The 12,399-nt window shown below is 43.9% G+C and overlaps 1 protein-coding gene across 1 annotated transcript in view; it reads right to left on the reverse strand.

The window, feature by feature from the left end:
- Positions 1-12,399, reverse strand: part of Pde11a (phosphodiesterase 11A) — a 232,951-nt gene that overhangs the window by 38,457 nt on the left and 182,095 nt on the right. The window contains exons 14-15 of the mRNA XM_059260747.1: positions 7,433-7,510; positions 5,767-5,830 (exon numbers count right to left, since the gene is read on the reverse strand). Of these exons, the coding sequence (XP_059116730.1) occupies positions 5,767-5,830; positions 7,433-7,510 (142 nt within the window). The remainder of the gene's footprint in view (positions 1-5,766; positions 5,831-7,432; positions 7,511-12,399) is intronic.

Below are 12,399 nucleotides of genomic sequence, written 5' to 3' on the forward strand. Positions count from 1 at the left end.
ACTGACAGGGATTGTATAGTACATTGGAAGACGTGAAGGGAAAGTTCCAGACAGTGGACAGCAAGAAAGCCTGGCTCCCCAAACTGCTTTTTCTCCATTTTAATGCTCTTACAAAAGAGGAGAATCTTATGCCCCATAAAAGTGAGATGGTTTAATTTGGTCAGGTGCATGGAAACAAGATAATTTTTCTAAATCAGATCTGGTGTCACAGGTCTGTAATCATAGCTACTCAGGATTCTGAGGCAAAGTCTGTCTGGTTATAGTTTGTTCAAAGATACCCTGTGGAACTTAGTGAGAACATGTCTTAAACAGCAAAAAGAGCCCTGGGGATATAGCTCGGTGATAGAGTGCATGCTTAATGTGCGTAAGTTTCCAGCATTACAAAAAAAAAGATAGTTTATTTATATGTACCTGAAGAGATGGATAATAAAATGTAAAGATAATATCAAACTTATATATATACATATATACACACAGTAAAGGTGAGAGCAGCAATATTAAAAGACTCGAATATCCAGTGAGGTCAAACTTCTAACATTTCTGGTAAGAAGTGTGGGTCCCATTCAAGAATTCAGCTGCATGGAAGTAGTAGGAAGTGACTCAGAAATCCGCCTCCCGTGTCCCCCACACTGCAGGTTCTGGACCTGGGTTCTCCCCTCTCGAGCCTCAGCCACTACCTTTGATTTCCATGCTCTGGACTTTTTTTTCCCCTGACCTGGCTTTTAAAGAAGAAACAGTATCCTTTCATCTCATTAACCAGCCTCCAGGACCCGCCCTCCCTCAGCTGCCTCTGAAGCTGTGTCTTTTGCTTTCAGGTAAATGCACACAAGGCACCCAGGCAGGAACCCTGTGTCCTCCTCGGAAAGCAAAGAGACTAATGGGAACTCTTGATCTTCCTCTCCTAGAGTAGCCCTTCCCACCCTGCTCTGTGCTCCTCACAGTTTAACCTGAACCCCTGGCTTATTTGTACTTAAAAACCCCATCAGGATCGTCAAGTGGCTCCTGATTGGATTTTTCATTAGAGAAGGAAGCTGAGATGCTAATCAGGATGTGGGGAGCGGGAGGGGCCGCTGAGGAAACCCACATACTTCAAGTCATGTTCCTGGGGAAAGATGAGCGGAAAAACCCCAGTTAAGGTGCATTCTAAAAAGGATTTTTAAAAATAAAATGGACATCGAGGAAGTTAGCACCATTTACATAACCTCTGAACGACTGGCACCTGTAATCCCAGCACTTGAGAAGCTGAGGCAGGAGGATTGTCCTGACTTCAAGGTCAGCCTGAGCTATAAGATTCTATCTAAACACGTTTTCAAGGGCTTAGTGATTAAGAGAGACTGTTCTTCCAGAGGACAGAAGTTCAAATCCCAGCACCCACACGGTGGCTGACCACTCTCTGTAGCTCCAGTTCAAGGGGATTCAAAGCCCTCTCTGGCCTCTGGGCACCATGCACTCACACAGTACACAGACTCACCTGTAGGAGGAACACTCACACATATAAAATAAAATTAATAAAATTAATCTTAATTAAGATAAAACTATATATGTAACATATTAATATAAATATATGCATAGATGCATATATTTACATTTTAATTTTAAGTGTGTGCATGTGTGTAATCATGTTTACATGTGTTGGCACATGTGCATGTGAGGATGTATGTGCTCATGTGTGAAAGTACACACAGAGGCCAGAAGCGGCCTCCTGCTTCTGCGAGGTCTTTCTCTAAGTCTACCTTCCCACGATGGGCAGAGGTGTCGGAAGGTGTTAGTCAACTACACAAGTCCTTTATGTGACCTTTGGTGACTTCTACTGTGTCACACTGAAATTGACAACGGCTCAAATGGAGGAGAACTGTCCAGTCTGCACCAGACTGCGGCGTGAGAAGGAACAATCCCCTGTTTGTGTCAAGGAGCTGAAATTCAGAATGTATTTGTTATTGTGGCAAAGCCTAGCTTAATCCTGACATAGGAAGAATTGGTATTAAAGCAAGGTGCTGATGGGCTGATGGTTAAAAAGGGCAGGGGGATAAATGAGAGAGAGAGAGAGAGAGAGTTTAAAACATATATCAGCTTGGAGGCCAGGTATCAGACAGACAGGAGGCTGTACAGATGTCAGTCTCTTCTCTTATGCAAATTTGTGCAGTTATCACTGAAAGAGAGTAAGCACTATTCCTAAGGAATGTCTAATTTTGGGAGAAGTGATTGGAAAATAAAATGCTAACAGCATACAATAGTGTTCCCCCAGGCATTCTAGAGATGAGCTCAGAAAGGATTAGTAGGTTTATAATGAGGGATGAAAGGGAACAGAAAAATCCAGGCTTGTGGGGATGGAGATGAAGCTGCTTCTTAATTCCAAACTAGAAATATTAAAATTAAGGTATGCTTTAGGTGAAAAATATTAAGACTCAGCCTTGAAATAAGGACCTAATTAATGGTATGGCCAATATACTTATGAATAAAATATCTGGAAGAATTAGGTGACTTTCAGCAAATTCTTTTTAAAAATAAATTTAAATGATTTTTTAAAAATTGTGTGTGTGTGTGTGTGTGTGTGCGTGTGCGCGCGCGCTTGTCACAACGCCTGTGGAGCTCAGGGGACAGCTTGCAGGAGTTGGTCCTCTCTTTGCACCTTCCTTACGGGTCTGGGGAATGGAACTCAGGTTACCAGATCTTGCCATCAGTCACCTTTACCTGCTGAGCCATCTGACCCAGCACATTTTTCCAAACAGACAAAATGGCTCAGAAAGGAATTTAACTACATAGTTCTCTCATGAAAGCAGCTGTGAAACCTGGGGTCCTCAAATGAGGACACAAGAGAGAAACATTTCCCATATCTGTCTGTTCCTGAATGCCAGAAAGCAAAAACAACCTAAGATGTTCATCTAGAGAAGAACCACGGTATTTTTGTTTTTTTTGTTGAATGCGTACGAGCACTTTTGTGCTTAAGAAACCACAAGTCTGTGACTACATGAAACCAGCTTGTAACCTTCTTCAGGTGGGAAGTAGGCTGAGGCAGCTGCCTAACCTCCAGATCACAGGAGTCAGTGGGAAAGGAATCATTTTCCTAGGGAACTAAAAAGCCGTGGAAAGAAAGCAAGCCGTGAGCGGGGGAAGCCTCCCATAGGGAGCAGGGCTCACTGCTGGTGGAGACTTCATGGTGAATGGACCATTGGCTGTGAATGTCCTTTATCTCTTCCCTTGCTGACTGGAAGTGCTGTGCTGCTATTCTGTGTGTGGAGGTGGCTGTCTGATGTTGTATTTGGGCATGTGCAGGTCCTTAAGTTATACCCACACCTGTGGTAGGGAAGGTACATCATCTGGAGATTCTAGACCGTGAGCCTGATGCTCTGGCTGATGGCCCCCCTGATTTACCTTCCCTAGGGAGAGAACGGGTATGCTTTGTAAGAACAGTGAATGACATTTCTGGTGAATTTAAGGGCAAACTGTGCTAGATACATTCTCACAAACTGGTTCTGACTTTCTGCTTGCTGGGCATAGGCATGGATTGTACTTCTTGGTGGAATAGGGTCATGTGACAAGTCTGGACCAGTGGATTATTGAAGGTATTTAATTTCTACTGTCCGGCCATCAGCTCAACCCAGAATGAGAGGGGAGGTGCTGAATGCTATAAGTGAGGCCTCCCGAAAAACTGTCAACTCCTTTAAATGTGAGATTGTTGTTGTAACTTCATGCCGGCTTCTTGGACATGAGCTTTGCAAGTGACCCTGTCATGTCACAGGGTCAAAAGGTTCGACCTGTTTAAACCATGGTGTTTAAAAATGCAAATGGTTCCAGCCTGTGGGGAAAAAACTTGGCCCTTTATGAATGAGGGTGGTCTCTAATCTGCTGGGATCTATTTTAAGTTTTTTAGTTTATAGGTTTTTTTCCTCAGAAATCTGCGCCATCTCAGCAAAATCAAGGCAGTGCAGAACCTTTCCCTGCCACTGTGAGGCGCTCTCCAGCCCCACAAATGGCCTCGGCAGCCCCACAAATGGCCTCGGCAGCCCCACGGGCTTCCTTCTCTTCTCGCACTCCTGTCCATGTTTCCTGGAGGTCTTAAGTCTTGCAAGTCTGTGTCTTGTTCATTCTTTAGAACCCAAGGAATCCTGGATCACGCTCAACCCCCTCGTCTCTCCACCACCAAAACAAGTTCTGAATCCAAACACAATGGTTACATCTAGTGTGAGCTTGTACATTTTGGCTAGTTTTTTTTTGTTTTTTGTTTTTTGTTTTTTTTGTTTTTTGTTTTTTTTCAAATTTCTGGCTTAGGAACTGTTGCCTTCCCAGGGTGAAGGTCACCAATGACTGTTTCTGCTGAAGTAGCTGATTGGTGATGGACTTCTGGTCTGAATAGTTATTGTGTTAGACGTGACGGCAGTGATCCTCAAGTAGCCCAGGAGGAGAAGAGCAAGTCTATGTTTATTTCACCAGCTGTGATCTACAGAAGACCTTGGGCCACTTGTCCTTTCTAAGCTCATCCTTCCCATTTGTGAAATGCAGGCAATAACCAAGTTAATTTCCTAAAACTCCAAAACATCACTCCAAACTCCGTGGCTAAGATAACAGGAAGTTATTCTCGCATAGTTCTTGGGGCCCATGGTTCTACATCAGGGTGATGGGCAGAAGCCCAGGGGTTGGTGGTGTGCTCCTTTGAAGTCTCCATCTGTTTTCAGTGTTTGGTAGCGGCCAGCACTTCTTGGGGTGTAGACATTATCATTTCAGTGCATGTCTGACTTTCACATCACCTTCCCTTCTGAATACCGAGCTCTCTCACAAGGACATTTATGACTGGAGTTGGGACCTACCTGGATAGTCCAGGCTCTTCTCCCTCAGCAAATCCTTACTGACATCTACTCTCGCATGTAGAAAACTGTCCTGTTCTAATCAGGTAATGGTTAATGGCTTCTGGGATCATAATGTGATATCTCTGTGTTGTGGTTACTCAGTTTATGTGCCGACTACCTACCATACATTAAGTGAGACATCATATACAAACCAGCCATTTATTAATACACCAATATACCTTATTTTCCCCATAACCTCATCTTAGGGTCCCATAGTCTCCACAATAGGTGTCTTGGGAAGCTTAGTTGTTGCTAGCTAGTCCCGCACTCAGGAAGCTGAGGCAGGAGCATCACCTGAGCCAAAAAATTTGAGAGCAGAGTAGAGACTATACTATATCCTAGCTCAAGAAAAAAGTAAAATAAAGTTAAAGGGGGGGGGGGACCTAAAGAGCTATTAACCCCTCAAAGATCTTGGTAATCAAGTAATTAGGGAACTACTTCATTCAAAACTACTATTGTTTAAAAATAATGCTTAGGTGCATTGAGGAACTGTAAAATAACTATTAGTCTTGATAAAAATTAAATGGGATACAGCACATTTTGGCTATAGAGCCCTCTGATACTTAAATAGTACTTTAAAACAAAATGGAATTTCACTTTTCCTGTTTTCTTTTTCATGCGTGATTAAACAGGATCTTGTGCTAAAATATGATTACTTATTCAGAATCAGTATTGTGACTTTTGCCTTAAGGATGGTCAAAGCGTTATTCAGATTTAGCACATCACAAAAATCTTGCAGCCAGAAACAGCCTTGTTCATGGAAGCACAGGGAGAAAGGTTGTGGGGTAAGCCGGCGGCTGACTTAGCAGGCTGTGGCTCCGTGGCAGGCCGGTACCTATGCAAAGACTCTGTTCTCAGTGCTCAGCACCCCCACCCCCCTCAGTCCCTCCTCTGCTGAGCTCTGTCATTAATCACCACTTGCCTGTCTGGAGATCTCCCACGGTTTGGTCACGGCTCCAAGGTCACAGGCCGTCATTAACATCGATCTGAAAAACAGAACCGAGCAGCCTGAATAATCCTCTGCCGCATTCCTAAACAAACTCACCCTAGATCCATAAATAAATAAAATGGAACCGGGGTCAGCCCACATCTTCTTCCCTCAACAAGGGGCCACGCTGTTCTGCTTCTACCAGGCGATGCAGCCACCACTGTCTGGAAGACAAAGGCCCCTCACATCCTCCCTGTCACCCTTTTGTTTAGTCTGCAGCAAATCCAGGAAAGCAGGACAGTCCTCTCTCTACACCGGAGTCAAGCAGGCTCTGTTAAAATAGTATGCAGTGAGGACACACACACACACACACACACACACACACACACCACCTAACTAGGAGAAAGGCAATCAGAGTATATGACACAGTGTGGCCAATGAATATGCTTACTGACTTAGCACTATTGAGGGAGGACAGAAATCCACACCAAAGAGATGAGATGCACGATGTGTAGGGAGTTCTTTTATGTTCGCAGCTCCACAGAGCCAAGATTTATCAGAGGAAGCCACACTGTGTCACCTGGGTTACTACCTGGTGGTCACCATGTTCTATTCACGTTCTCAAAACAAAAGAAAACAAACAAACAAACAAAAAAACCAAACAACCATACCCAGCTAAGGGTCCCCTTAATCTTGCATACATAAAACACAGACACAACATGAATCAGGGTTTCCAGGGGGGCAGATTTAACTAAAATTCACACTGAACCATGGAAACACCGGAAATAACTCCAATCATCGATACGGTGGGAGGGTGAAGATTAAGTAAGGTATAGCTTTCATGTCCAGACTGCTGTGTTTCAGCTAACACTCGAAGTGCACCATGGAGAGTAAATAGCACAGGATGCAGCCAGGAGGTGCCCTGACCGTCTGCTCTTGGAAGAAAGGGCGTGTTGTGAAAGGTCAGAGGGCTGTCCTGCTGTCAGCTGGAGTTTAAAACCCTGCTGGATCTCAACCGTTTTGGAAAGGTATCTGCTGCCCAGATGGCAGAGCAGGATTGGAGTGGGCAGAGTCCCAGCTAACAATGGGTCGTTCACAGTGAGCCAGGCCGCACAAGCATCGGCCACCCCCTTGGACGAGAGCGGTATCCAAACACCCCTATGCTAAGCTCTTGCAAAGGAAGACAACTGGGTCTATTGTTGGGCTCTGGTCCTCTGTAGCGAGCATCTGGCAATACTTGCTTTTCACTGGCTTTTGTACTGAGTGCTTTCCTAACTAAAGGACTAGCCGCTGGCTAACAGAACTAGCACTGTGGCCTCAGAGGCAGACCCTATTATTCTTATTTACAGACAAAAGCGTGGAGAGATGAAGTAACTGTCTCAAGGTGAATAAAGGGGTCGGGATTCCGTGTTTATCACAAAGCTACCAGACTGCTCAGCATACTCTAAGGGTTCTCACTTCAGGTTCTGTGAGACAGGAGGGAGCCTGCCTGTGGGTAACACACAGTGGTGTCTCCTGCACAGGAAATAATCTCCGTGAGATTGCCCACTTGGACGTACTTGGGATAACTCCTTAGGTTCTATTCAGTTGATGTACAGAGAAAAAGCGTGACTAAACACCAAATAGCAGAGAATCCACACAAACGCACGCTTTTTCTTACCGAAACACGTCACGGTGGCTTTTGATGTTCCAATCGTAGTCTCCTTTACTGACAAGCTCGAAGAATTCAGTTCTCCTCCTGCAGGAAAATCAAATGAAGAAAGGGGAGAAAACGCTGGAATGAAATTTGTCAGTCTATGGAGGGACATAAACACATTTGTGGGGAAAATATAAGACCACCTGAACTCAGTAACTTAATATTTGAAATCATGAGGTTAAAGCATTATCAAAGTAAATCACTTGAAAATGTTGAGCCATCAAGAGAAAGCTGAAATCATTTCTAAGTGTATTTACATCAAAGGACCCTATGGATCCACAAAACAGAAAACAATGTGGTTGCGAAGCCCTCACGAATCCGAAAGTCGGGGGGGGGGGGGAAGCAAGGACAGACGAAAAGCAGGGGCAGTTCCAGAACGTTCTTTGTTCAGTCCGCATGGGGGACTCAAGACAAGATCAACTTTCTGGCAGTAAATCCAAGGTAAAGATTTGTTGTCTAGCTCAGAAAAATAACAAATTTACCATCTCAGTGCTCCGACTCATAGGGTACAGGGTCAGGAAGCAGCCACGTCTAAACTGTAGCTCATTTGTCTACCTGCTTGTGCACCTTTAGGAAGTTACTAAAACCTTCTGAGCCTCAATTTCCCGAGGTACAATTTGGCTATCTCATTTGCTAACACACTGACTTACTGGGGGATTAAATGAGATGACTGGCGTATATTAGCAAGTAGCACAATGCATAAACATTTTAAGTGTCACACACACACACACACACACACACACACACACACACACACACACCATGCCTATACCTCTACATCTCCAGATGGATGGAAAGGATGAAGGAGGTACATCTTAAAGTTATAAAATATAGGGTAATTCATTCCTGGTTTTGAAACTTTCACAACTTGTCATTTTTGTCACAACAAAGAGAGAGAAAAAAGGGTATGGACATCATGAGCATTTTAAGAATCATTTCCCAAGTTTTCACCCGCTTGGCATTTACTAATCAGAGTACTTTAAAGATCGTGACCAGTCTCTTTTCAAAGTCATCCCACTCCACACAGATCTTAATGTTGCTCGTCAACAAGTTCCCTGGTTCGAGCGAAGCTGGCCACCACACAGTTCTCTTGGCCACAACACCTGTGTAAGATCAGCCCTTTGAACATCCTGAGAGACAAGGAGGTAAAAAAGCTTGCCTAAACTTATTTAACTATAGAATCCCATAGAGTGCTGACGTTTTAAAGAACACACACTGGAAAACACCACCAGGGTGCTCCAACCACGCTGGCCACCAGAGCAGGGTCTTAGAAATAACCCATGGAAGTCTGAGTGACAAAGACCAGAGAACCAGCTCCCCTGGGTCTGGCCTGGGATGCTCAGAGAAGTTGACCAAGTTTGGCTTCCTTGTCCACTGGTGAGAGTGAGGAGTCGATTTACCTGAAAGGGAGCCAGCTGGGAAGACAATATGTAGAAAACTTTCCTGTTCTACACAACAGAGCTTCTGGATCTCTCTCTTCAAGTGGATACAGGACAAGGTTACACTACAGACTGGGATAGACCCTAAGACACTCCCATAGCAGTGATCAGAGATGGTACCGCAGAAAGAAGAACCAGGCATCTCCCTTCCTCTTGGGCTGGGCAGTTACTGCAGTCCTTACTCTGCGTAACTCACCATCGTTTTCATTTGGCTTGTTTCCTTCCAAAACAGAAAAGGAGGTGGATGAGTGCAAAGGTCCCGGGTTTAGAATCACCTTGACCCGGACTGTGACTCGTTAATGTGGTTCCTGTGACTCGCAGTAATGCTGACTATGACTTGCTACCTGTGACTCCACATTGCTCAGACTCAGAGTCTGGCTTTCTGGGGAAGGATTTGAGGTAAGGTATGCTAAATGTTCGGGACTGATGGATCCCTACTATCTTATTGTCGTGGTTAAAATAAAAATGGCACGAACAGTTTATTGCCAGCAGCAGTACATAGGGGAGTGATGGGTCAGCATAGACTGAAGCATGTATCCAGTGCTTTCCTATCGCAGAATACAAATTAGTCTTCTTTCTAATTTTCTGGAGCAGAAAGTTGAGTCCAACAGGCATTTATGAAGTGTTTACTCACTTTTATCCTAAGGATTTACTCAGCCTTATGGACATAAGGCAAGTGCTAGTTTTTAAATGTTTTGAAGTTATCTGGGACAATCCATAAAGAAATAGGTAATTCCTCTTTAAATGTGGTACTGTGGTGGTACTAATAATCTTGAGACTAGAGTAAGGTGAGAGAAGCCTCCACAACGTTTAAATGGGTGTCAGAAAAGCTCAGTCCTGGGAGTGGGTGGAGAGAGGGCTCAAACAGCATTTGTAGAGGATCCACCTTAGGTGGCTCACAACCATCTGTAACCCCAGCTCCAGGGGATCCAATACCCTTTTCTGGAATCTGTGGGCATTCAAAATTATGTGCATAAGTGTATGCATGTGTGAGAGTGCACACACACACACTCACATATACACAAAATTGAAAACAAAGTAAATCTTTTTCAACAAAGCTCAAATAAAAATAAATACTGTTTACTGTTTTAATACAGTATTTTTAATACTATATTAATTATATTAATAATATTTAATACTATAATAATATTATAAAAATCAAAATAAATAAAAAACCATGGCAAATAAAATAACAAAATTCTAAAAGATAAGCTTTGTGCAGCTCGTGACTTGACATTAGTCTCACCATAGTCCCACCCTCAATGTAGATGACACTTGTTGGGCCCTTCGTGGGTTCCTATGGGCCTTTCTTCACTTACTGTCCACATGGTTGACCTTGGAAAAAGTTACCTCACTGAGCTTCATTTTTCTGTTCCAAAAAGAGTAAGCAGAGTGAGCACTAGTGTAGTGGGTAGCCATTCCAGCTTTGACCTGGAAGTTCCAACCCCCCTTGAGGCTTCCGTAACGGTCACGCCTTCAAGGCGGGGCTGAGAGAGGATGCTGAAGACCCGAGATCCTGTGATTGTGTGTTTGTGGGTGGGTTTCATAAACTTGTTTGTGCAGAACACTCACCAGAGTGCTGGTCAAAAGCCGATGCCTCCGAAAGACAGGCTACGGCTCTAGCGTTCATAAGCACCTAACAGCTGTGTGTCAGCTGAGACATAGAAGTCAAGGTTGGAACAACAGCTGGCCCGAGAGCGCAGAGAGAGGCACTCAGCTTGGAGGAGCATGGAGGATCATGGGAGATTTTCTGGAAGAGCTTGTCAGTCATCTTCTGGGCCATCATACTCACATGGGGTTCCATTTCAATCTATGAGTTGTTTTAAGAAATCACCAGAATGCAAGCTCCTTGAGAACAGAGACCTGGCCAGTTATTCTTTCCTCCTCTGTTGTTTCTAGTGTCTGCCACAGTGCCTCACATATAGTAAGAGCTAAATGAATATATGTTACATTGGCAAAGAAATGAAAAAATATCTCAGAAATCCATTTACATTTTGCAATAGTTCTTCATCCATTGGTTTTATCCAGACGCTAGTCACTGTTCTAGGGCATCATGGCCGCCCTTTAGAGCTTTAAAAGCAATTTAAGATTATTCAGGAAGAGCCCGGTCAGGTTCTTTTAGACTGGACTCTAACGAGCACAAACCGGATAGCGCAGTAAGTTGTATGAAATAAGAGCACAATAAGCCAGAGCTGGTGTCGTAGGCCCTGTCGGCCCAGCCACAAGGGAGGCTGAAGCAGAAGGAGGGTGAGTTCAAGGCCTCCCAAGGTTACACAGCAAGTTCAAGGTCACCTTGGGCAACTTATAGAGGACCTTTCTAAAAAATGCAAAGAAGAAAAGGGCTTGGGATACAGCTCACTGGTAGGAGTTGCCGAGCACATGCAAAGCTCTGGGTTCTGTCTCCAGTACTATAGGGGCGGGGGATGAGAGGTGAGGGGGAAGTTCTGTGAAAGGGATGTATCATCTTTGATTCAGAGTGGAGCTGTATTGTGTAAATGGCTAAGTCACTGCAAAAAAAAAATCTCCTTTTAATTTATTTTTTTATTGTTTGAGAATTTCATAGAAGCATAATGTGCTCTGACAAAATCCATCTCCACATCCCCCTTCAATTCTCCCTCTAGCCCTCCCACCACTTCTCAAATCCTCTTTTCAAAACACCAACCTCTGGCCAGCAGGATGGCTCATCAGTTCATCAAACTTGCTGCCTGGCCTGGCAAACTGACTTGGATCCCCGGAACCCACATGGTGGAAGGAGAAAACCAACACTTGCAAGTTGTCCTCTGACCTTCAGGGCATGCCCTGCCATCTGTACCCTCCACACCCACTTACATATGTAAATGTCAACAGCCCCAGCTCTCTGATGTGCAGTTGAGTAGCATCATCCGAACAAATTCTCCAATGATAAAAATGTTAATAGCTGGAGTTTCGAGTGAGAAATTCTTAAAATCACTGAAATCAAACTCAGTCATGGGTTTAAAATGGCATTAACAGAGCTAGTTTCCATCATGTTGGGAAGGAAAGGAACATTTGCTATCCCAAAGGATGGCAGATAGAAGAGGGAGATGAGGGATCCTTTTATAAGACATGAAAATGTAGCATATTAATTCAATGTTTCCTCCATAGTTAAAGTGAGGCTATTTCTTGATAGACTATATTTCCTCTGTCCCCCTAAGCTTTGGCTATGATCTCTAAAGATAAAAGAAAGTACTCCTGCAGATGATAATTTTAGCAAGTTAACCTTGAGAAGTTGAGGGCTAGCCTCTGCTGTATGATAGAGCATGTGTCTGTTATGCACAAGGCCCTGGGTTGGAGACCCTTGGCTTGGTTTTCAGCACCACAAACACATCACAACAAAACAAAACAAAACGCCAAAGTCCCATCGTTGGTGGAGCCATACACAGCATACAACAGATAACGAACTTTCTACCTGTAAGATGTCTACCTCCTAAGTTTTATAAAAACTGTCTTCACTTGCCTCCTTACAAGTTTTTT

The sequence above is a fragment of the Peromyscus eremicus genome, chromosome 4 (assembly GCF_949786415.1).
Source record: "Peromyscus eremicus chromosome 4, PerEre_H2_v1, whole genome shotgun sequence".
Lineage (NCBI taxonomy): Eukaryota > Metazoa > Chordata > Mammalia > Rodentia > Cricetidae > Peromyscus > Peromyscus eremicus.